We start from the raw sequence: 26,103 nt of genomic DNA, 5'->3' as shown, positions 1-26,103 counted from the left end.
GTGCAGTTTTGGTCTCCTTACTTGAGAAGAGATATACTAGCACTGGAGGGGGTACAGAGGAGATTCACTCAGTTGATTCCAGAGTTGAGAGGGTTGGATTATGAGGACAGACTGAGTAGACTGAGATTATACTCAATAGAATTCAGAAGAATGAGGAGAGATCTTATAGAAACATATAAGATTATGAAGGGAATAGATAAAGTGGAGGCAGGGAGGTTGTTTCCGCTAGCAGGTGAAACTAGGACTAGAGGGATTCGCCTCAAAATAAAGGGAAGCAGATGTAGGACTGAGGTCAGGAGGAACTTCTTCACCCAAAGGGTTGTGAATCTGTGGAATTCCCTGCCCAGTGAAGTGGTTGAAGCTACCTCGCTGAATGTTTTTAAGGCAAGGCTAGATAAATTTTTGAACAGTGAAGGAATTAAGGGTTATGGTGAGTGGGTGGGCAAGTGGAGCTGAGTCTCAAAAGGATCAGCCATGATCTTATTAAATGGCGGGGCAGGCTCGAGGGGCCAGATGGCCTACTCCTGCTCCTAGTTCTTATGTTCTTATGTCACCCAGGGAGTGAGAGGGGGAGTTAAAATGGTTCATGACCGGTAGGTGTTGTCATTTCCTTTATTCATTCAATGGGTTGAGAGCATTGCTGGCTCGGCAGCATTTATTGCCCATCCCTGATTGCCCAGAGGGCAGTTCACAGTCAACCACATTGCTGTGGGTCTGGAGTCACATGTAGGCCAGACCAGGTAAGGCTGGCAGTTTCCTTCCCTAAACAACATTAGTGAACCAGATGGGTTTTTCCTGACAATAGTTTGTTGCGAACAGAGTGTAGGTGCTCTACAAAGCAGTCTCCAAGCCTCCGCTTGGTCTCACCAATGTTGAGGAGGCCACATCGGGAGCAGCAGATGCAGTCGACCACATTGGCGGATGTGCAGGTCAACCTCTTGTCTGCTGTGAAAGGTTTGTTTGGTTCCTTCGATGGAGGTGGGGGTGGGGGCAGGTGTATCACCTCTTGTGGTTGCAGGGAAAGGTACTGGGGGTGGCAGGGCTGGTGGGGAGTGTGGAGCCGACGAGGGAGTCATGGAGAGAGTGGTCCCTACGGAAGGTAGATAGGGGTGGGGAGGGAAATATATCCTTGGTTGTGGGGTCAGATTGCAGGTGACAGAAGTGGCAGAGAATGATACGTTGAATCTAGAGGTTAGTGGGGAGATATGTGAGGACAAGGGGAATTCTGTCTTTGTTTTTATTGTGAGACCAGAGGTGCGGGAAATGCAAGACATGCGGTTGACAGGATTTTTGACCACTGAAGTGGCGGGGGAAGGGTGTGGCGGGTGGGCAAGTTACGGTCCTTGAAATAGGACGACGTCTGGGATGCCCCATCTTGGGAGCAGACGTGGCAGAGGCTGAGGAATTGGGAATAGGGGATCGCATTCTTGCAGGAAGGTGGGTGAGAGGAGGTGTGGTCTAGGTGGCTGTCGGAGTCGGTGGGCTTGAAATAGATATCAGTTTCGAGGCAGTCACCAGAAATGAAGACAGAGGGGTCCAGGAAGGAGAGGGAGGTATCAGAGATGATCCAGGTGAACTTGAGGTTGGGGTGAAAGGTGTTAGTAAAGTTGCGGAACTATTCATGGGAGCACAAGGCAGTGCCAATACAGTCATCAACGTAGCAGAGGAAGAGGTAGGTGATAGTGCCAGTGCCAGTGTAGCTGCTTAACAGAACTCTTCCTTACCTTTAACTTCTCCTTCAACTCCTCCCACTTCCTACAGACTAAGGGGGTGGCCATGGGAACCCACATGGGCCCAAGCTAGGCCTGCCTCTTCGTAGGATACATGGAACAGTCCCTCTTCTGCAGCAACACTGGCCCCATCCCCCACCTCTTCCTCCGCTACATCGATGACTTTAACCTCATCAACTTACTTAATACCTTCTCCCTAGTTATAGTAATTTCACCAAGTTTCTCTGTAGTAATTACAATTTTTGGGAAGAAATTACCTTTCACTGTGAAAACGGACAAAATATTGGTTTAGTACCTCTGAAATTTCTGTTTCCCATTATTACTTCACTATTTTTGTCCTCTAAAGGGCCAATATTTACTTACGTTACTCACTTCCTTTTTATATATTTATAGAAGCTTCGGTGTCAGGGCTTATGTTTTCTGCTAAGTTCCTTTTGTGGCTCATCTTGGCTTCTTTGATTTTGTTTTTCATAACCTTTTGCTGATCTTTAAATTTTGTTTAACGTTCTCCCAATCCTCCAGATATGACATGCCCTAGTTTTTGTCTGTTATCTTCGACTTCCTTGTTAAGTCATGGTTTTTCATTTTTTTTTACTATTCTTCTTCCTCTCGGGAATATACTTTAATATAGAGGTATTTAGTATCTACCGAAGCATTTACCATTGCTCTTAAACTATCCCGCCCTTTAATATTTTTTCCCAGTCAATGTGGTCCAATTCCTTCTTCAGGCCTGAATAATTACCTTTGCCCAACATTAGAACTCTAATATACAACTCTGTCTTCACTCTTTCAATGTGAACTTGAAACTCTAGGACGTTGTGATCATTCCTTCCAAGAGGGTTCTTAACTACAAGAACATTTGTCAATCCTTCCTCATTGCATCCAAAGCAGCCAGTTCTCTAAGAAGCAATCCCTCAGACGCTTTCCTCAAGGCCACCCTTGCCAAGTTGATTAGTCCAGTCCATACACGTTAATATCATCTATAATTACCATTGTGCCCTTCTCATAAGCCATCATTATATCCTGGTTTATACCATGCCCTACTTTGGAAGTACTGGTCGGGGCTTATAAATTATTCTTACCAAGGGGTTTCTTGCCTTGCTTTTTATTTCCACCCAGATTGATTCAACATTTTGATCCCTGGTGCCAATATCATTTCTTAATACAGTCTTGATCCTTAACCAATAAAAACAACCCTACTTTGTGCTCCTTCTTATTTATCCTTCTGGGATACTGAGTATCACTGGACATTTGACTTCCAGTCCTGATTTTCCTGAAACCATGTTTCAGTAATCCCCACCAGGTTGTACCCATTTATCTCTATTTGTGCCACCAGCTTATCAACTTTATTCCAAATACTGAGAAATTTAGCTACAAGATTTTTAAACAATTTCTATTGATTTGTCTTTCTCAGAAAGAAGCAAGAGAACTTAGTCACTAATGCTTACTCTAACAATGAGCATCTGATCTTTTGCCTCTTGACATATTAGGCTTACTCACCCTGCCATCTTTTCATCTCTTTTGGGACCAGAAAATCTTACTTGATAGCTCAGGAAGAGAAAAATTCAAATATTTTGATGCTTTCTTTGATAGCAAAGCCTTCAAGTTGTCACAGCCCTGGGCTCAGGAATTCTTCTACAGATTGTACTTTTGCCTCTCAATGTCCAAGCTTCCTCAACACCCAATTTTATGGCCAAACATTTTACCATCCTTTCGAGTCTCACCTACCCTGCCACATCATCTATTTATTTCTTATGAGAAGTATGTTTTTTTTTACAAAACAAGTTAAAATAACTATATAAATGCAAGTTGTTGTTACGAATGAAAAAAAAAACAAACACAAATACATTTTTTTTTTTGTTTTTTTTTTATAGAAAAGCTGCAATGAAATGAAAATGACCAAACTATATTTTGGTCTTTCTTATGAGCAGTTACCTTAAAAAAAAATTGATTTATTTACAGGATGAAGCATCATAAAATGACAGACACAATATATTTACACCATAATAAAAGGACAGCTGGCAGATCTTACAACAGGAACTTCTGAATCCTGCTTGGACCTCAAAGACGTTATTTTGGTAACTTCTATTCACAATACAAAAGTAATTTGACCTCAGTCAGCCTTCTTGTCTGAGCTACTTAAACTTTCATCAGAGGCGGTAGATGACTGTGCATTTTTAACTGTTCCCACATCATCACTGTCATCTTTTGTCTGCAATACTTTGTACCGCTGAAGTTCAAGGTAGGTGGTAAACAGCTTGGCATACTCTGGATGTGCCAGAGCAAATTCGCGGAATATTTCTAGGAATGAAAAGAAATGCTTCATCAGAAGAGAATTCATTTCTCATACTTCAGACTGCCATTTACACTTTTCCCTTGAAGGTGTTTCACACCATTTCAAGAAATTGCAAAATATTAGAAACCAACATTTGCACTGTTGCTACATTGCCTCATGTGAATCACGCCACTGCCAGCGAGGTAGTGCATCTTCAGTAAAAAAAAAAAAGGATAGAAAAAAGAAACGTGAGATTTAACCACCAATGGCAAATGCACAATCCAACATCCTGGAAGCTCGTGTCCAATAAAAGCTGTTTCTAAAACGAGACGGTGAAATGGTAAAAGCAACAAGATGGTAGGAAATCCCAGAGATCTGCGATAACATGGTTTCATCAGAACAATTCCTTCAAGGCATTAACTCTGAACAGGAACACTACCAATGTGGTATGATTGGGGGGGGGGGGGGGAGAGAGAACAAAGATTGGTGACAATATCTCCAAGTGGAGGGTGAGAAATATCTCCCATGAATATAAAAACTCCAACCAAATCCTTGAACACTGCTTAATGGAGTGACCCCTGTCTACATCCTGCACAGCTAAACCTAACAACACTCTTATGTTCCTAAGAAATGGCAGGCAAACAAATATTTTCTAAATGGAAATCATTTCCTTCTTTTAAAAAAAAGTGTGAAGGGTGAAATATCCTCAAGGCCTGCAATTTTTAATGTGAAAAATGTATTGATTAACTTGACTCCAACTGATCCAAAACATTTTCCTACATATCTTACCACTAAATTAATATATTAATGTACTTTTCTCCTACTTACTGCTCACTTTCCAGCTTCTACAACGTACTTGTGCTTTCTTTCTCTCTCTGCCACTTGCTCCTTCTCTCTCCCAACTCCCTCCCAGCCATCTCTCATCTTCTCTCTCACTATTTGTCTTTGCTCCCTCCTACCCACTTGCTGCTCTTTTCAGCACTGCGTGAGGGCACCTGGGAGGTAGCAAGTGCGGTATCGAGAACGCAGACACTGAGCAGGGAGTGTCAGACAGCATGAAGGCATGCAGCAGGAAAACTGAATAGTATTTGGCAACAAGGTGTTCAGGAGAGGCAGCAAGCAGGTTAGCAGAGATGCCGAGCGGGAACCAGTGAAGGGCTAGGGAATGGCCTAGCAGCTGCTGAGGTGCTCATCGGCCTGCAATCAACTGGAAAGTCATTGAATTAATGATAGCTTCCAATCATAATGTCAAAACAGTAAAAACCCTGAGAAAATTAGACTAGTTGAATGAGGTGTAACTTTGTTTTTAAAAGCATATTAACTTAATAAATTACTTAAAAAACCTAACTTTATTTTAGTGAAATGTCAAATTTCTCCCACCGACTTGGACAGCAATTTTGACAACCTTCCTCGCAACTGGTTTCCTTTAAGCATCCTTCCATACCTGCCTCTTTCATCAGTCAAGGCTATCAGAGTGGTTGAGAGCGTATTCAATCATGTCCGTTTCATTACCTGCTCTTCTGCAGCTCTCACCCTGCCCATCTGTCAGACCAAGAACCACGGTAGGATTTACTCAACGGCCATTTCACCAAGCAGCCTACTAAAGAAATGATTCTCTGCCAACTCTGCCCTTACAGCATGCAATCACTGAAGATTTCTTCCTTCTCCCTTTCAGTATTCCACAGAACCCTTCTTTTTGTGATACTCTGGTCCACTCCTCCATCAGCTGCTCATGTTCCTCCACCCTTTTCAAAGTCCAAGGCTTCAAACATTCCTTCTAGGTGAAGCATCAACTTATTTGTGCTTTCAATTTAATATACTGTATTTGCTGCTCACAAGAGCGTCTCCTCTATATTGGCAAGACCAATGCAGACTTTTGATTGCTTTGCAGAACATCTCTGTTTATCTACAAGCATGACCTAAGCTTCTGGATACTTGACAGTCCAACTCCCTATCAAACTCTCACTGACATTTCTGTCCTTGGCCTCCCACAGTTTTAGTAAAGTTCAATTCAAATTTAAGGAATAGCATCATATTTCTTGGCTGTCCACTTTACAGCCTGCCAAGCACAAGAATGTGTTCAATAATTTAAGATCACAGTCCCACTTTCAATTTTGTATTTGGATGGCAGCTCCAGGTGACGATTCTGCTTTTTCCATTTACACCTTCTCTAAATACATCTGTTGATCTTAATTGTCCCATTAGAATCTGTTTTTGCTGAGCATCCTCATCCTTTTTATCATGTGATCTCCCTTGCTTTCTAGGTAATCACATCTCTTTTGTTCTTATCGCGACATTCACCTTTGCTTAAAGTACTGCTCTGATGGGGGTCATTGACCTAACCAGGAGAGTATTCGAATAGTTAAGTCTAGAGTTAAAAGAATATAGTTGAGAGTTTAACCAGAAGGTTTGCTGAGGCAAGTGTGCAGAAGGTTAATTCTATGGAACCAGGATTAGACAGTCTGAGTGATAGCAAGGATCTGGCTTCGGAAACTTGGCTCAAGGTCAAATAGGATGCCAAGGTAACAATACTCCAATGTGACCAGACAGGGTAGCCATGGAATCATTAGGAATGAGTAGCTAGGGAATGAAATTTGTCATGGGGTCATGGAAAATGGCTTTGGTTTTCCCAATATCAAACCAAGAGAAATTCTGTTCATCTAGTACTGGATCTGAAAAAGCAGCAGGATAACAAAGACAGTGGAGGTGTTAAGGGAGGTAGATGGCCATAGAGCCATACAGCACTGAAACAAAACCTTGGGTCCCACCACCAGTCCATGCCAACCAAGTTTCCCAAACTAAACTAGTACTGCTTGCCGGTGTTTGGCCCATATCCCTCTAAACATGTCCTATTCATGTACCTGGCCAAATGTCTTTTAAATGTTGTAACTGCACCTGCATCTACCACTTCTTCTACCAGCTCATTCCACAGACAAACCATCCTGTGTTAAAAACTTGCCCCTCAGGCCCATTTTAATCTTTCTCCTCTCACCTTAAAAATATGCCCCTGCTATTCACTTATCTCTGTCCTTCATGATTTTATAAACCTCTACGGTCACCCCACAAACTCCTACGTTCCAGTGAAAAAAGTCCTGCGTATCCTTAAAACTCAAACTCTCCGGTTGCGGCAACATCCTGGTAAATCTTTCTGAACCCTCTGATTTAGTAATATCCTTCCTCTAGCATTCTCCAAAAGTGGCTGGTTTTAGTTCTAAACCCAGGCAGACTGATTGCCTACAGTTAAGGAAAAGCCTTTTCAAATCTGCCATGCTGCTAGATGGGTCTTTATGACAATCGACAGGAGTTCATCGACAAGGTTTCCATAGTCACCATTAGATTATTAATTACAGATTTATGAATTGAATTTTAAATTCCACTAACTGCCAAAAGGTGGGATTTCAATCCATGCCACTAGAGCACTAGTCTGGCCCTCTGGGTTACTCGTCAGTGACTTTATACCACTACAGCGCTGCCTTCCCTGATCATTGTGGCTCAAAGGGTTTCAAGAAGACCTTTCGTGAAGAAGGGAAGAAAGTTAGTCGTTACAAAAACGACCCTAGAATAATGAGCAGTTTCAGCACAAAACAGCAGAATCCCATAGTGCTTCAAGATAAATAGAAGCAATACACTATGGATGCTAGTAATCTGAAATAAAAACAAAATATGGAAACATTCAGCAGGTCTTTAGGCAGGATCGAAGACAATTGACCTGAATGTTTATTCTCTATCCAGAAATATTGCAAGACTTGTTGAATACCTCCTGCACTTTGGATTTACAAACCAGATAGTGCTTAATGTTATCTCGTCAGATCTGACAATAAACAGACAACTCATTTGCTCACCATAAACACTCAAGTCTGCATTCCAGTGACTTAATGAAGGTGGGAACCAATAAGAGAAATATCAAATGGGAAACTTTTAAGTGTTTTATTGGCAACAAGAGGTCGCACATAGAGACAAGGGTGTAATTAAAAAAAAATGGACAGCTCAAGTATTTTGGCAAATGGAGAGCCAAAAGCTGAACCATTGTAATTTACTTGAGGGTGTACAGCAGGGAGGTAGAGGTAGTGAGCAGAATTTTTCCCAGGGACAGATACAGATGAAGGAACTAGCATTTAAGGCTTCTGCTTCTAAGTATTATTCTGTACCATACCTACATATATGTTATGGCTCTCTAATGTTTGGTCATTGATTCTCATTTGTATACCTTTTCAAAGTCAATGAAGAGCTGTGGTACCTCACTCCTATCTTCACAAGGTGAAAAAAAAGTCAGAGGGGAATCTATTAAAACTATTTTTTAGAACTGTTTTCACATTTCCACTAAATGTAGAGAAGACATGAAAACATTCTCTCGTGACTTGAAATTGCACAATTAAATTTACTCACCATACGAGATCTTTCCAATACCTTTCACGTCTATATCTGAGAATAATTTGGAAACGTCAAGATCATGCACACCCAAAGAGGATCTCAGGAGAGCAGCAAACTCATCTTCACTTATATATTCATCTCCATCCAAGTCAAATAACTGTGAAATGAGCAGAGAGAGAATCCGCTTAAAATATTCATATATTAATCAATAACTATAGTTTGATAAATAACTTTACACCATGCAAACGACAAAACAGCATGAAAAATCAGCAAACATGTGGAAAATAGCATGATTATCTTGACTCCCAAGCTATTTGCTAATTTTTTGAATTTTAAAGTGAAAGTCAATTCTTTTCAAATAATAAATAAATACTCTTTCTCACCTTTGATTGATTGAAATTCATTGACGATGTAAGCACAGGCAGTTTCTATGAGATTTTTTGTACCAAGGAACCAACTGACTCAAAGTAATTATACAAAAGACTCTGGACTCAATCACTAATGTCAGGAGCACCTACCTCCTTTTTATATCATGGGATCCTAACAATTTTATGTTTCGCAACACCAGCCGGAAAAGAAGCAAGGAAGTTCCGGGATGGCCAGAGGAAAGAAATGGAATCTGGTGTCAGGTACAGATTTTGGGAAAGACTTGCAGCAAGCATGAGAACTTTTTCACAAAGCAAGTGATAATAACCTAGAAGTTGCTGCCCATGAGAACAGTAGAGTTACAGGCAGTTCTGCTATAACAAGTATTTTGTTAATGCAAATTGGCTATAACGCAACTGATGAATAATGGACGCTGTTTGAATAACACAAACTTTCTGCTGTACAGGTATAGTGACTTCCCTATAAAGTGATTTTCTATATGGTGATTTTCCATAGCACGAGGTCTCGCAAGAAAGCAACTGTTACATTACAGAACTACCTGTAGTTAATAATTTCAAAAGGAAATTGAATTGACACTTCAAGGAAATAACCTCGCTGGGTTATTAGGATTGCATGAGGGGAGCTGGCATGGACTCTACAAGTTGAATAGCACCCTTCAGTGCCATGTGACTATTTCCTGTTCTCACATCCACTGATCAGCAGCTGTCATATCATTCAATAGAGAATTAGTAATTCACAAGGATGCAAGGTTCTCATACTAATCCAGCTTCTAAGGAGGCAATGGATGATAAAATATATTTAGACAGACAAACTCTTGACACTAAGGGATTGTTTAACCAGTCTAAAGGTTGTTTTCTTGTTGTTTGTTGTTCTTGTATTTCACGAGCAGGAGGTATTAGGCAGTAAATGCCCCAAAATCAAAAGCATCTCAAAAGGAAGACATCCTTTTCATTTTCTCTGCAGAACAGTTTGATGATAGTGAGACCCTATGCCAGGAAAAATGGCAACCAATTGTTTTTAACAGGTTATTTCGAGGATATGTTAACTCTACACATACAAAGATTTCATTCAATTTGGAAAATGTAGTGGATAGCAAAATCAACAGCTCAAACTCGTCTTCGGACAATATTGTACTATTTTTACCTGAAATGCAAACTTAATAGTTTCCTCTGTATTGGCAGGACTACAAAGAACCACCAAACCAATTATATATTCTCTGAAATCGATGGTGCCATCGCCATTCTAAAGAGTAAGACAAAACATCAACTGGTTACGTTTATATCGATCTCCATTACAACTGCATGATTGTTGAACTTCAAATAACTTTGAGGAAATTAAATGGACGCTTCAATGAAATAAACTCGCACGGCTATCAGACTGTACAGGGGATTGGGAACAATTGGAATGATCCATAGGGAACTGGCATGGCCTGAATGGCCACTTTCAGTGGCATGAATGACTATTTCCTGTTCTCACATCCACTGATCAACAGGTGTCATGTCATTCAACACAGGTATTAGTAACTCACAAGGAGTTACACCAGATATTGAAGAGGTAACAGAAAGGATCAATGAGGGCAATGCTGTTGACGTGGTATACGTGGATTTCCAGAAGGCTTTCAATGCAGTGCCACACAACACTTATTAGGAAAGTTATAGATCATGGTATAACAGGGACAGTAGCAACGCTGATATAAAACTGACTGAGTGATAGGAAACAGAGAGGAATGGTTGATGGATATTTTTTGGGTTGGTGGAAAGTTTGTAGTGGAGGTGCCCAGGGGTCAGTATTTTGACCTTCGTTTGTCCTGACTTATATTAACGATCTGTTTCTTGGTGTGCATACTATTTCAACATTTGTAGATGACACTAAACTAGGAAGAATTGCAAACTGTGAGGAGAACAGTGTGAACCTCAAAGGACATTGACAAGTTGGTGGAATGGGCGTATAGATGGTAAATGAGGCTCAATGCAAAGAAGTGTGAGGTACTACACTTTGGTCAGAAGAATATTAAAAGACCATATGAAATAGAGGGCATAATTCTAAAGAGGGTGCAGCAACAGAGGGACCTGGGTGTATACATGCATAGATCATTGAAGGTGGCAGGGCGGTGGAGACAGCAGTCAATGAAGCATATAGTGCTCTCAGATTTATTATTAGGGACACAGTACAGGAGCAGGAAGGTGATGCTGATCTTGTACAAAACACTGGTTTGATCTCAGGTTGAGTATTGTGTATAGTGTGGGCACCACATTTTAGTAAAATGTGAAACTTTAGAGATAGTGCAGAGGCAATTTACAAGAATAGTTCCAGTAATGAGAAACTTCAGTTACGATAGATTTTAAAAAAAAGGGACTGTTCTCCTTGGAGAGAATGCTGAAAGGAGATTTGATAGAGATTTTTGGATTCATGCGTGGGCTAGATACAGTAGTTAGGAAGAAACTGTTCACACTCAAAGGAAAAGGTGAGGGCATTGATTTAAAGTGATGTGCAAACAAAGCTAGGGTGAGGTGAGAAAAAACATTTTCACACAGCGAGTAGTTACAGTATGTGGAATGCATGCCTGGAAATGTGGTGAAGGCACGTTCAACTGAGGCATTTAAGAGGGCATTGCATGATTATGTGGATAGAAATGGTGTGCCGAGATACGTCAAAAAGGCAGAAGTTTAGCACTAGATAATGAGAACCGGTGTAGGCACAATGGGCCAAAAGGCTTCTTCCAATGCTGTAACAATTCTGTGATTTGTTATTTCTGTGAAATTGTGTTTGCAGCTATAGTATTGTATTGAAAAATTGATATAGCATTACTTTAAGTGTTCAATTTGGAAATATATGTTCATCTTGACTGAATCAAGTTGAAAATTCCATTTCCAGACTTACTTCTGCTGCAAACAGTAACTTGGCTTATTACTAAAATTGCTTAATTACTCAGTCATGGTCAATATTCTTCAAACTTTTAGAAATGTGACAAAAACTTGAGGAAAATTGTTTCTTCTTTCCTGATTATACATTTCTCCACTATGAAAACCATATATAAATAACCTACCCGATCAAAAAGAGCAAACACTTCCCTAAGTGGAGGTGTAACTGGCAGTTTCAAGTGATTTGCAAATTCTTCAATACCAATCCTTCCACCCTTGGATATATCGGCAATTGCAGCAAAATTGTCCAGTTGGCTCCTTACATTGTCCCAATTCAAACTATAAGAATAAAGCAAATAATTGGAAATTGTTCTAAGTTTGTTAGTTTAATTAGATATTTCTTACTGCGACTTTCCACTTTAGATAAAAGCCAGGGCTGTTTATCACTGGTAATGTTTTTATTTGAAGATTTATTATATCACATGCAATAGATAGATAAAACAGAAAGAGATAATGAAGTACTCTAAGTCTGTCTCTGTAATTTTATGTCTTCTATTGAGAACTACAAGATGGTCAGGAGGACAAATTCAACATGCTTCCAAAAAAATAATCCAGTGCATTTCCTCCAAAGCATAGGGATTAATTTACATTTTAATAATCACAATTTGACCTAAGCACACAACAGAAAACCCAACAATAACCAATCCAGAATACCAAGAATGCTGAAATGGAAAACTGATCTCTACGTGCAAATTAAACATTTGTTACCGCAGAAAATCTGATTTACATTGAATACAATATAAAAAATAGACAAAATAGTCAAGATAGCCATGACTATCTTGATGCCAAGACGAGCCACGATAGCGCTCGTCTTGGTGCTAGATGATTCTGGACTCGGAATCCAGATCACAGAACTTCAGCACACAAATCAAGGTTGCAAGTTGTACATGCAGGAAAGGGTTATTTGAACAATCATTGTCCTGCTTCACATTACTGACCTTAGCCAGATCCTACAAGTTAAATTATATTCTAAGTAGTTAGAACATGGTTACGGGTGATAGTGTTATGATATTTGTAGAGATCAATAAATTTTAAAGAGAAAAATGAATTTCCCATCCACTGATGGAAAGAATCACAAATCAAGATTTCTCTTTCAGAATTTTTTGATAATAAGTAAACTAAAAAGAACTGACACTACATATTATTTCAGCAATACATTAAAATTATGTTACAACACATCTTAATTTTACGACAAGCTCTCAGCACATATCCAAAAGTTAAGTTTCAAATTCCTCCTACCTTTCCGGTAGGCTGCCTTCTCCCTGCCACACCAGGGTGAGTCTTCCAGTACCCTTTGAAAGTTGTTCCACTGCTGGAGTATCTCCAAACCAGCTTCTAGCAGCTAAATCTATTCTGGAGACTCCTTTTCCTTAAATCTCCAAATGTCCTGTCTCTTCAAACAGAGAACTAGCTCCGATCAGCTAATGGCTACACAAAAAAAAAGTCTTTCCCATTGCTATTCACTGTAAGCAACAGTTGCTATTTGCCTTCCTATTTCTCCATGTATATGGTGTGTTCAGAATACCAGGTGCCCCTTCTTTTGTAACAAGGTAAGAAAACTGTCACTTGGTTTTCTATAGATTTTGCTCACAGGTGTCATGGACTGATCTGTGGGCATTAGCAATTTAGCAACCATACCATCTGTCCAGGTCATTTTGTTTTACCTTAAGTTAAAAGAGGCAGTTTAACATGTGTTATGAAGTGTTGCATTTATAACACTAGTGTGTGGTCATAATTTGGTCATGGCTGTATCATGTTTTGTTTGTTTAATTCATAAAAGCTCCAGCAGAATACCCGGCAAGAAGATCACAATATTCTTTCCCTTTGATTAGTGCATTAAATGGAAACTGCTTCACTTTGAGTGGGTTTCTAGAAAGTGAACATATGATTTTATTTTCTTAAACTCATCAACTGACTTTCAAACAAGCTTACAACACCAAATAACTGCTCTTCCATAACTGATTTTGATGGCCATCAGTTCTTGTTGAAACATAGCCATGACAGACCAGTCACAGAGCTGATAGTGTGTTTCCTGCTGATGGGTTCAAAGACAGGAAGATTCATACAATCCAGTGGGCGATCTTACAGTTAACTACTTACCAGTCCCTGACCTGTCTGAACTTTGAGGGCAGGGAGGCACCGAATGGCTCACCTACTGATGGGTTTATTGAGGTTGTAAAGTGGACAATTAATGGCCACTCAGGGGCCATGTTCTGCCCCCGTCAGTATTTTATTCATGACAGGGAAGCCAACGATATGTGGGAAGCTCAGCCCCTGCAGCTCCATTGACTGTTTTTGGGCCAGAGATAATTCGGGTGGGAACCTCCTACACAGGTCCCTGGGTCCATCAGAGGCACATGCTCACACAAGGTTATCACCTTCTTAACTTCCTCCCAACATCTTCAACGAAGGCTCCCTACTCTCCTCAATGGGGTACCTCCTCAGAGTTAATGCTTCAAGTCCAATGACTTCTTTTGAATAGCATTGCTGAATTCTAAGAGAGTCATATGACTTGAAGCGTTAACTCTGCTTCTCTCTCCACGTGTGCTGCCAGACCAGCTGAGTTTCTCCTGCACCTTCTGTTTTTGTTTCAGAAGCTTAATAAGTTCTGCCAAAGTCAGACTTTTATACTTCCCATTTTTGTATTTGGATTTGCACAAAATGCTTCTGTTGTACAACTACATTAAATGAAGATGTGTGCAAATACAGATGCATAGTTTCAGCTGTGAAAAACCAGAGAAAAACCAGTCATCAAACTGAACAAATGTTAAATGCTTAGAGGAAATCAGCATTGAAAACTAAGACAAATGCTTTGATGGCTGCGCATTTTAACTAGGAGTGTGGCAACAAATTAATACTTATTTCTAGCAATTTCTGATTTTGCAGCAAATTAATAAGACAGTTCTTCTCTGAGTCTTCCTCAATTTGAAGTAACTAAAATCTGTACCTTGAAAAAGAGGAGTGTGAAGAAGAAAGCTTTGCAACAGTGTGAGAAAGAAAACTGAAGCCTCTGGGTAAGGGACACCAGAATACAAGAAGTCAGACTAATCGAGTAGAAAACATCAAACATCTTACAAAAAGTCATTGTCAAAATGCTTTGCTACTGGAAGAGCACAATTCCTCCGTTTGGACTTGAAAAAAAATCAAAGTTGTTAGTCCTTTCTCTTTACATGTATATTTGGGAGCAATTTAAAATGCTTAACCTTTGATCACCAGCAGAGGTCACTGCCTTTCAGATTACATCAGATATTGTGTACAAGCATTGGCTTGAAAGACTGATTTGACACTAGTTCAAGATTAATTTGATCCAACTATTTTTGGGAAAAAAAATTATAATCTAAGTATTTATATTTTCATTTAAATATTCAAACTCCCAGCCAAAAAACAAGATTGTAAACTATCCCATATAGTCAGATTAGCATACTTGAGTTTTTTGTTAATTTTGGTAAACTCCACTAAGCCAGCTTCCATGGGCAAAGTCAGTTCACCGGCTGAAATCATCAATCTGCAATCTTCAAATGTGTGGTCTGTAATCGGCAGATCCAATGCTCTACAAAAATGACAAAAAACATTACAGCAAACATTTTACTACACCAACATAAATCATGATATTAACTGAACAATACTCAAGTTATTTACATTAGCAAGTCACATTTAGTAGCCAATTTATTTTGCTTACATAATAGAGGTGTACTAATATGATATTGTATTAAGTTCTCAAAATGATACTAAAAACCATCCCCAAAATGTGATAACAACAGTGAGGCTGAGTAATTATTGAAAATAAATAATTAGCCTTTTTTGTAGTCTTATGGCTTCCTGTTGCCAAACAAAGCGAAATAATCAGTCTGAGAAGGAACTTTATAAATGAAATTAAAAAATACAAAACAAGTAAAACTTGTTTCAAAGTTACTTACAAGGCCATAATATTACGAACTCTGCTACTATATAGGAGTGGATCACATTTTTCTTCTTCACTTGGTACATACACAGGCAAAAACTGAAAATGTTAAAGTGAAATTTTATTAGCACAATATTATTCAATTCTGACTTCAAAGGTATGAAATAGCTAAAGCACAAAAATGAAGCTAATTAGCAACATTAGATCAAACAGATTCTGTTTCACTTTTTGCCGAAGTATTGACAATGCTAACACAGAAATGGATGGTAAGACTGCATAATGTAAAACTGATCTAAAAATACAAAATAATCTATCAGATGAACATTCAACAGCATGACTTCAGTCTTTAAGAAAATGCTAGAGTCCATTAATAAAGGAAGAAATAGGAGGATTTAGAAAAAAATAACATTCAACACATTTTGTGAAAAGGAATTCACATTTGACAAATTAGCTAGAGTTCTTTGAGAATATAACAAGCAAGGTTGATAAAAGAGAATCTATACAAATAATATATTTGGATGCCAGAAGGAATTTCATAAGGTGCCACATATAAGGCATCAGGTAATCAAAGTGCTAAATGGGAGAATAGGTTATATAATGTTCTCTATTACAAGTGTCAAAGTATTTGACAAACCAATGGGAATGAAGGCAGACAAGCCCTCAGGACCTGATGGCCTGCATCCAAGGAAGTGGCTACGAAGATGGTGGTGGGGGCTGAGCGGCAGGTTTGATCAAAATATTACAGAACTTACTGGATTCTGGAAATCTCCAAGGAATTGGCAGACTGCCAATCTGATGCCCTTTTTCAAGAAAGGCGGGAGACAGAAAGCAGGAAACTATAGGCAAATTAGCCTAACATTTGTCATTGAAACAAATGCTATTATGGAAGAATAGCAGGTCATTTTGAAAAGCTTAATGCAACCAGTGTCAATATGGTTGTGAAAGGTAAATCATGTTTCACAGATTGGTTAAGAGTTCTTTGAGGATATAACAAGCAGAGTTGATAAAGGAAAACCAGTAGATGTAATAAATTACATTTCCAGAAGGATTTCAACAAGGTGTCACATAAAAGCTTATTGCACAAGAGCTCATGGTAGTGGAGGTAATTTATTTGCTTGAAGTGAGGATTGTTTAACACACAGAAGTTAGAATTGCAATTAATGGGTCTTTTTCAGCTTGGAAAGATGTAACTAGTGGCGTGCCACCAGGATCCTAGGGCCTCAATTATTTACTATCAATATTAATAACTTAGAGGAAGGGCAGTGTAATATATCCAAACTTGCCAATAAAATAAAAATAAATAGGTGTGAGGGTAAGTTGTGGCGAGGATGTAAAGAATCTGCAAGGTGAAAAAGGTAGATTGAGTGAATGGTCAAAAACCCGGTAGATGGAGTTTAATGCAGGAAAGTGAGAGGTGATGCACTTTGATGGGAAGAAGCAAAAGACAGACTATTATTTAAGTGGAGACAGATTCCAGGAAAATGAAGCAGAGGGTTCTGGGTGTTCCTGTGCATGAAACATAAGACGTCTGCATGTTGGTGCAGCAATTATTTGAAAATGACAAATGGAATTTTGACCTTTATCGTGAAGAGATTGGAGGGTTAAAACTGTAAACGGTGGTGTTGGTGGGGCCATGCCAAGTGTACAGTTTTGGTCCCCTGCTTTGGGAAAGGATAAATTGACATTGGAGGTAATTCAAGAGATTCATTAAACTAATTCCTAGGATGAAGGAGTTGACTTATTGAGAATGGCTAAGCAGGTTATGCCTTTATTCATCAGAGTTTAGAAGAATGAGGGGTAATCTTATTGAAACATATAAGGCTCTGAGGGGGCTTGACAGGGTAGATATTGAGATTTCTACTAGTGGAGGAATTGGCATGAGAGATACTCACTTGCTGGAGATGATCATTACTGGGCACTTTTGTGATCCAAACATTATTTACCACTTGTCAGCTCAAGCTGGGTCTTGCTGCATTTGGTCATGGATTATTTCAGTGTCTGATGGTGCCAAACAATGTGCAATCATCAGCGAACATCCCCACTTCCGACCTTATTCTGGAGGGAAGTTATTGATGAAACAGCTGAAGATGGTTGGGCTTAGGACACTTCCCCGAAGAACTCCTGTACAGATTCCCTGAAGCTGAGATGACTGACCTTGAACAACTACAAATATTTTCCTTTACGCTGGTTATTATTCCAACCAATGAAAAGTTTTCAACCCGATTCCTACTGACTCCAGGTTTGCTAGACTGCCTTGATGTCACATTTGGTCAAATACAGCTTTGATGTTAAGGGCAGCCACTCTCAACTCACTTCTGGAGTTCAGCTCTTTTCTCCAAGTTTGAAGCAAGTCTGTAATGAGGTCAGGAACCGAGTGGCCCTGGCAGAATCCAAACTGAATGTCAATGTTATTGTGAGTAAAGCTCTGCTTGATAGTATTATTGATGAGCCCTTTTATCACTTATGTTTGACAGTAAAATGATGGGGCAGTAATTGGCAGGTTGTAATAAACTATATTTTGTACAAGATACCAGGGCAATATCCCACATTGCCGTGTAAATGCCAGTGTTACAGCTGTACCAGAACAGGTTGGCTAAGGGAGGGGCAGGTTCTGGAACACAAGCCTTCAGTACAAATGCTGGAATATTATCAGGACAATGGCCTTTGTGGAGAACCTCCTCTATGGAGTTGCTCAATTGCTCACCAACATTTACATCTGGATTTAGTAGGACCACAGAACTTTGACCAGGTCCACTGGTTCTGCAATCAATTTGCAGAATTTATCAATTGCTGTTTACATGATTGGCGTGCAAATAGGACCATGTTGTAGTTTCATCAAGTTGACTGTTCATTTTTATGCCTGTCTGGTGTTTGTCCCTGCATGCCCTCTTGCACTCATCACTGAACCAGGATTGACCCCTTGGCTCAAACATAATGGCAATGGTAAGGGGTGGAGGGGATATGCCAGGCTGTGAGAACTGTGCAGTGGTCACCCCTCACCTCCAAGAACAGGTCAAGGAGGCAGGGATGAAGCCAGTACAGGTGAGTGTAGGTAGGGAGTTGGTCAGTGAGGAGGGAGGAGCGGATAGGTGGGAGAAAAGACGGACAGGTCAAGGAGGCAGGGACGAGATGGGACAGTGATCCCCATCCCCGACCTCATCCCAAGCTTCAAAATCTCCCCACCCTCCACCTCATCCCAAGACCAGCCCATCTCGTCCCTGGTACCTTGACCTGTCCGTCTTCTCTCCACCTATCTGCTCCTCCATCCACCATCATCGCCTCCCCCTCTCTCTATTTATTTCAGAGCGCCCTTCCCCTCCCCCATTTCTGAAGAAGGGTCCAGTACCGAAACGTCAGCTTTCTTGCTCCTCTGATGCTGCCTGGCCTGCTGTGTTCATTCAGCTCTACACCTTGTTATCTCAATCTAATTAGCCTTCTCTGGACTGCCTCCAAAGCCAATACATCTTTCCTCAGATTAGGTGCCCTAAGCTGTTCAGTTTTCCAGCTGGTCTGACTAGTAACTTGTACAGTTTCAGCAAGATGGCCCTGGTTCTTTTTTTTAAATTTCAAAGCAAATGGAGTATAAAGGCCAACATCCACTGAACTTGGATGTTAGCTGCTTGTGATTTATGCACAAAGACTGCCAAACCCTTTTGTGCTGCAGCCTTGCTCATTTAAATAATATTCAACTCTTCTATTCATCCTGCAATGTACATAACCTCACATTTCCCACATTTTGTTCCATTTGCTAAGTCTGTCCCTTTTCAAAAGTTCTTGTCTCATCCTCACTACTTGCCTGCCCACCGACGTGTCATCCGCAGACTTGCTGATAGTAAATTCACTTCTGTCATTCAAGTCAATAATATATTTTAAGTACCTGTGGCACTCCAATAGTTACAGGTTGCAATCCTGCTAATGCCCCACTACTTCCAATGCTGTCTTCTATTAATTACCTAATCCTTTATCTGCATTCATATACTATCCCCAATACCATGGGCTTTAACAGAGCCTGGTTATCTAAGGTACTTATGTTCACCTTGGCCTCTCTCTTCTTATATATTTATAGAAGCTCTTATTGGCTGTTTGTTACTTGTTAGTTTGCCCACAGTTTTTTTTGTCATCTTTTGTTGGTTTTTAAAAAACTTTCCCAATCCTCTGATTTATGACTAATCATTGCAATATTATATGCTTTTTTCTTTCAATATTATACTACCCTTCACTTAGTTGGTTAACCACAGCTGGTTATGTTCTAGAATCCTACTTCCTTCCTGGCCTGAGCCGAGCTGCTTATTGTTTGTTTCAATGTTGAAAAGCACTCAAAATTAAAAGAGTTCAGAGCTGTATATTTAAAGCTACTGAAACATCTGATTTTCAAATAATATGATAGGGTTCTTGGACGAGGCAAGGTGGTTTCAATGTCACTCATCAAAATAATTTAATGAGCTAACTGCGGGGCTGTTAGCACCACGTCAGCCATGAGTTTCAACGCTGCCCTTAATTGGTTGCAGTAGACAGTGTTTTTGCTCCTTTATGTTACATTTGTCACGTGACACATGTAAAATTCCAGAGAGTCACGAGTTAGTTTTTACCCTGGTAATTGCTAGAAATTTTAAAACTGGCGTGAGTTCATTTTAAAAATTAAACAAGACAGTACAGTTTAAAAAAAAATTGCTATCTGCCTCATGCCTTGCAGGCATGACATTCCTTTAGCCACCAGGAAAGAAATCTATTCAACTTCAACAGGATTTCTTGCAGAAAGAAAAATAAGGTATACGCTCATTTACAGCTGAGACACAACTAGCAAGAGAAATGTCCTTATTCCTGTTGCATTCTAAGGGTTCGTTCTTGGGGAAAGAGTGTCAGCAAAGGAGTGATTTCTCCTCTGTAGGGTACAAGGCAACAACGACCAACTTCAGCCAATGTAAAATCTCTGCTCAAGACAGGATGAAATTTAGAAATTATAGGGCAGTTTTGATGTCTGCCATAGAAAAAAGCACGAATGAAATATAATATTATTACATTTAGGAAGTCATGATACAATCAGAACCAACTTGTTTCTGTGAAGAGGAAATTCTGTTTGATTGGCCTATTTAAAAGTTCTGAGGAAGTAAGTGATAAGGTGAATAAAGGTAAACCTGTAAGTATGGTGTATTTGGATTTCCTAAAGGTAATGTGCCGCATCAAAGGCTGCTACGCAAAATAAAACCCCATAGATTAGGTGACAAAATACTTGTATACTGGGAGATTTGGATAGTTAACAGAAAATAGGCAGCAGGCAAAAATGGATGATTTTTGAGCTGGCAAGCAGTTACAAGTGAAGTGTCACAGGGATGATATGCTGGCGCCTCAACACTTACAATTTTAAATCAACGGAATGGATGAAGAGACTGAGTCTATGTGGGAAGTAAATTGCCCAGGGGTCAGAGCTTAGATAAGTCTCTAAGCTGTAACTGGGTGGTCAAAAAGAGCCAATAGAGGAAAGCATTGGAATAACCTGACCACTTTAGCCAGAGGAATAGAAAAGCACTATATTGTGCAAATAGAGAGACTGCAGAAGTCTACAAGTCACAGGGATCTGGGTGTCCTTATGCACAAATTACATAAAGCTGGTATGCAGGTGCACAAGCGAAGAAAGGTAAGTAAAGGTAATTTTTGCAATCAAAATCAAGAATAAACCTAGGGAAGTGGTGCTACATCTGTACAGGGCCATAGGGAGACCTTGTACATTCTTAGTCTCCATAAGAAAGGACATAGCTGCAGTAGAAACAATTCACAAAAGGCCCACTCATTTCATAAATATTTTATAATGAAAGGTTGAACGCGTTAGGTCTGTTTCCATTGGAGCTAGGAAAAAAGGATGGGTAATCTTATTGAAATGTATGATTTGAGGGGACTTGACAGGATGGATACTGGGAGGATGTTATTGCTGCTTCCCAGTGTTGATGCCTAGAACTATGGGACAGAGTTTAAAACGTGAGAAGTATCCCACTTAAAGAGGGATGGCTAGGGAGAATTCTTGTGCACTGTTAAGTCTACAGAACTCTCAATGCCTGAAAGCAGTGAAAGCTGAGTCATGTATTCAAGGCTGAATTAGATAGAATTTTAATCAAGTGTGTCACAGGTATGAAGTGAGGGGTGGGGGCAGACAGTAAAGGGGAGCTCAGGTCACAATCAGTTCAGCCACGATTACATCAATTGGTCAGGCTGGCCCTGAGGGGCTGAATGGCCTGCTCTTTAATTCTTATGCTCTGATTCGTGTTCGGCTCAAAAACAAACACTTTGCATCCAAATTATCCATTTCATTTTGAACATCTTCATCATGTCTCCTATTTTACCTTTTCCTCAATAAAAGGTTCATTTCAAATTTCCTATGATCAAGGTGAATGGAAAATGTATTCAATGGCAGAGGCTAAGAACCATAATTTGTATCCTTACCTCAACTTCCACATTTGAACAAGGTTGACATAACGTTAAGAACATAAGCGTCATCCTGCAAGACAACAAACAGTGATGTTTGAAAAGCAAAGTATCTAAGAATTCTTCTGATAGCAAACTGTTCATGTTTTCACCAAAGATGACTGTAAACCTAGCGAGATTACCAAGACTATTCATTTAACAGGTCACTTAAAAATAATTCACCAATAGCATGCATGTGTATTTGAACACACTATACCATGCAGTTTTGGGATTCTAGATTCCCATCAATGAATCACTTCCACCAGCTTAGGCGAGCAACTGGAGATACTTCCTAGTAAAACAAAGCAAATGAAAATGGAACAGCCAAGTAAGGGACATACCCACTGGTGTTAAAGAATGAATAATTGCAGTCAAGGAAGATTATTTGGTTCACCTTGAGTTATACTAGACATTCTCCCCATCGCAGCAAATTAATCAAAACTGAAATGATTTCAGGGTTTTCATTTCTACTACCTTCTCAAGAATGCATCCCATGCAATTGTATGATGTGTGAAAACTTTGATGTCAAACCTATATTTAGTTTTCATTAATTTGAAACTGGATCTATGGAGAGTTGGTGCAGGCTTGAAAGTCAAGATATGGCCATCCTATCCACCAAAATAATGACACACAAAAGCAAAATGCTGGGTATCTGATATAAAAACAGGAAGTGCTAGGAAACCTCAGGTCTGGCAGCATCTGTGAATAGAGGAATAGAGTTAATGTTGAGTCCAATGAGTGTAAAGATGAGAGAGTCCGGACTCAAACATTAACTTTGATGAGTTTCTCCAGGGCTTTGTTATTATTTTAACAATATCTCAGTTGGAGTCTGAGAGATTTAATGAAGAAATCAGACTGAAAGATTGAAAATTCTCTCAAAACAGTTTCACTTTTGAAAGACGTGCACAAGATCAAAAATATCATGATATCTCATTTCCCATATCAAAATGAAACAAAGGCTGTTCCTGAAATTTGAGAGCTGTGTTTTGATTTGAGGACAATATTTTGACTCTTTAAAACTCATTTATTAGATGATGCAGTCATGTAGTAACAACATCTTCTGTATTTATATGACATATGGGATTTTTGGACTCTCATAGAATTAAAGTAATTAAACTCATTAAGAATTATTTAAGTAAACTTAAAGACATAACACAGGAAGAAAGCAATAATTTCCTAGACAACAGTATTTAAGTTGGTGAGACAACAAGCATACATTACCAAGAGTGATTTTTTTTTCCCCCCAAAGTAACCAACGCACACATACACAAACACACAAAGATAATCACCCTAAACACACCTTCCTCTGTCTGGTGAGGTCAGAGCTAATATATTTCCATCATAAAGCACAAAGCTGGAAAAATGTAATCAAGCAGTTACTATCCTTTTCTCTGCATCTCACATCTCAGGTTCAGACTGAAATATAACAATTGACATTATTCATTGCAAACAGGATCCATTACACCAATCACCTACCCCTGAAATATAGCAGTTCCTGAACTTATGCAGCCTTGAAGTAGAAATTCCACATTCATTTCCAAGGTATTTATTATCTCGGATTTCAAGGCTCACTGGCTCCCAGTTAACTGAATAGTCCTGCTCATTGACAAGCTTGAAACTCACAATTCTTTCTTTACAGGTCCCCACCCTTCCCTTCTACCCCTAACTAGCCCCTCTTGTGAAGCCTCCTCCGGAGTTTCCCAACCCTCTCATGTGGCTCTTCTTCTTTCATCCAACATCTCTCAAGCAGTTGGTCTTGCCCCTCATCTTTGCAACTGGGGGGTTAAATAATGCCTACCACTAAAGAAATACTACTACAGAAACTAATGGGGCTAAAAGCCAATGAGTCCCCTGGGCCCAATGGGTTGCATTTTGGGATATTAGAGGAAATAGCTAGAGTGTGGGGGATTCTGGAAAAGTTCCAGAGGATTGAAAAACTGTTAATGCAGCAGTGATAAAGAGATTCCGAGAGAAAGACAATTGGAGTGATGGCTCTGACGGCTTTTGATTAGTTTTGACAGCATACAGCTGGCCAGCGAGTGGAGAATAAGGTTCCCCAGAAGCAGAAGATATTCCAGGCAGACAATGAGATGCCAGTCTATTTAAAAGGTGGTATGATGGATGCTCTGTTCTACAGGCCAACCATGGGCCTCACTGTTGTGTACACAGTTGATGTTATGTATGAACTCTTTGACGTTGCCCTACCCAAGAAGTAGTAATTCAGCTTGCAGCCATGCCAAACCCTCTGTTTCATTCCATTACCCTGTCTAAATGTTAAACTGTAAATTATCAGGGATCTGACTTTTCAAGTGCCTATTCACGGCTTAAGGGAACAGTATTTATTTGATGACATTGCTACATAACTAAGAAATAAATCACTTTTTTCATGTGATAAATCACTTTAAATTTAGAGTTTCATTTCAACTTAAGAGTTGCAAATATTTGCCACCAGAAACTGGAGGATAAATATAATAGTGAGGAGTGAGAACATACTTTCGTAAGCGTGTTTCGCCACTGATGTATCAACTGGGAGACATTCACACCACAGCTTCCTCTTTTACTGTTCCTCATTTGTTTAACAGGAATGCATTTAACGCTTTGCTCCCAGAAACAATATTTTAATCTTATTTATTATTCACAATTTAAAAAATACTGAGTGTATAGTTGAACTTACTACAGGGTAACACCACTGATTCAGATCGCACATTAACCTTACTTTCAAAAGCTGCCTTTTTGTTTTTACTGCAATCAGATTTCACCATACATAAGATTTCCTTTTACCCATTCAAGCTACCCAAGCCAAACAACATTACCAAACAAGGATCCTTTTGGAACGTGCTTCTGCAAATGTTTGGAGACAGGTGCAGTGGTTTTTGCGGAAGTTCATCCTGAGCAGATTCGTAACACGGAACTGTGCTCTACTGGCTATTCCCAGGGACACACACAGAGTCAATCAATAACTAAGCCTGGACCATCAACTTGGTGAAAGATGCTCTTTGGTCTGCTCAAAGTTTATTGATCTCGTTGTAAAGTCATCTTCTCAGCTGACTAACAGACTGGCACATTCAGAGTTTCAGGATTACATGCTTAGAGATGCACTAAACCTTGGGGCAGCTGCTGTAAAGGCCACTATCTAAGTCTGTCATAATATACCTACAAAAGAGCACGTAACTTGTAGAACCCTTGGGCTGTTCACTTGAAAAGGGAATGTTTATAATTAAACGTCAAACATTTGAAATTGGACTGAAGCACTTAATAGTTCAAATTGCTCAATTCAGAACAGTGGTATTTCAATGTATGCTCTATAATGTCCTATTCAAATGTTCTGTGATGTACTTCTCAATATTCTATGAATACCAGTAATTTTGCTACCAAAAACAATGGTGTGGGAAGATCACTTTCTGCTATAAGGTCCCAGGGGCTGGCAGCATATAGAATAGTTTGGGACGTATGTTGTAATGAAACGTTTATAGTTAACAGCATATTTTTTGCAATTGCATTGAGACAATTGAGAAAGTGCACAACTGAGGAGTGTGGTATTTTATTTTATATAGTGTCCGATTTTAATTACTTTGTGACATAACTATACAGATTGGTTAAACATATAGTTTTTGTGAATAAAGTATATTTTTGAAAAAGTTTTCTAGAGTATTAGTTTCAAGTCTCTGCCTAATCACAAGTCAAAAAGCCAGAAAGCACGGTAGATTAGCATAATTTGTCTGAACGTCCACATTGAAATAACTTTCATGATCTAAGTAAGTTCTTAAAGGTAATTCAGATAAAAATAAAATAAACTCTGACATTCAAATCTTAAATGAAAACAAATATTCGGCTATTACACAGTTAATTCAACATCTGGAAAATACCTATGGAAGGAACAAAACAAAAACTTTTTGGATTCTACCCTTTGATGGAATATGTAAAAACTAAAGATAAACAGCATTTGAAAAGAAACTGAACCAAGTTCAGTGTGGAGGAAATAGTTTGTATGTTTCTTATAATCTTTATTTCTTTTGTTATGCTTCTTTTTATTGCCATATTAGTCAGCAATTTAACCATCTC

The 26,103-nt window shown here is 39.3% G+C and overlaps 1 protein-coding gene across 2 annotated transcripts in view; it reads right to left on the bottom strand.

The window, feature by feature from the left end:
* Nucleotides 1–3,577: 3,577 nt before the first annotated feature.
* Nucleotides 3,578–26,103, bottom strand: part of lpcat2 (lysophosphatidylcholine acyltransferase 2) — a 46,926-nt gene continuing 24,400 nt past the window's right edge. For both annotated transcript variants that reach the window (XM_048605885.1, XM_048605886.1), the window contains 7 exons: nt 22,021–22,075; nt 15,602–15,684; nt 15,109–15,234; nt 11,810–11,963; nt 9,907–10,005; nt 8,392–8,533; nt 3,578–4,031 (listed from right to left, as the gene is read on the bottom strand). In XM_048605885.1, the coding sequence (XP_048461842.1) occupies nt 3,844–4,031; nt 8,392–8,533; nt 9,907–10,005; nt 11,810–11,963; nt 15,109–15,234; nt 15,602–15,684; nt 22,021–22,075 (847 nt within the window). In that variant the 3' untranslated portion in view covers nt 3,578–3,843. The remainder of the gene's footprint in view (nt 4,032–8,391; nt 8,534–9,906; nt 10,006–11,809; nt 11,964–15,108; nt 15,235–15,601; nt 15,685–22,020; nt 22,076–26,103) is intronic.

Source organism: Rhincodon typus, chromosome 15, assembly GCF_021869965.1.
Source record: "Rhincodon typus isolate 14 chromosome 15, sRhiTyp1.1, whole genome shotgun sequence".
NCBI classification, from domain to species: Eukaryota; Metazoa; Chordata; class Chondrichthyes; order Orectolobiformes; family Rhincodontidae; genus Rhincodon; species Rhincodon typus.
Note: the sequence above shows the minus strand (reverse complement) of the source record. Positions and strands in the feature narration are given on the sequence as shown.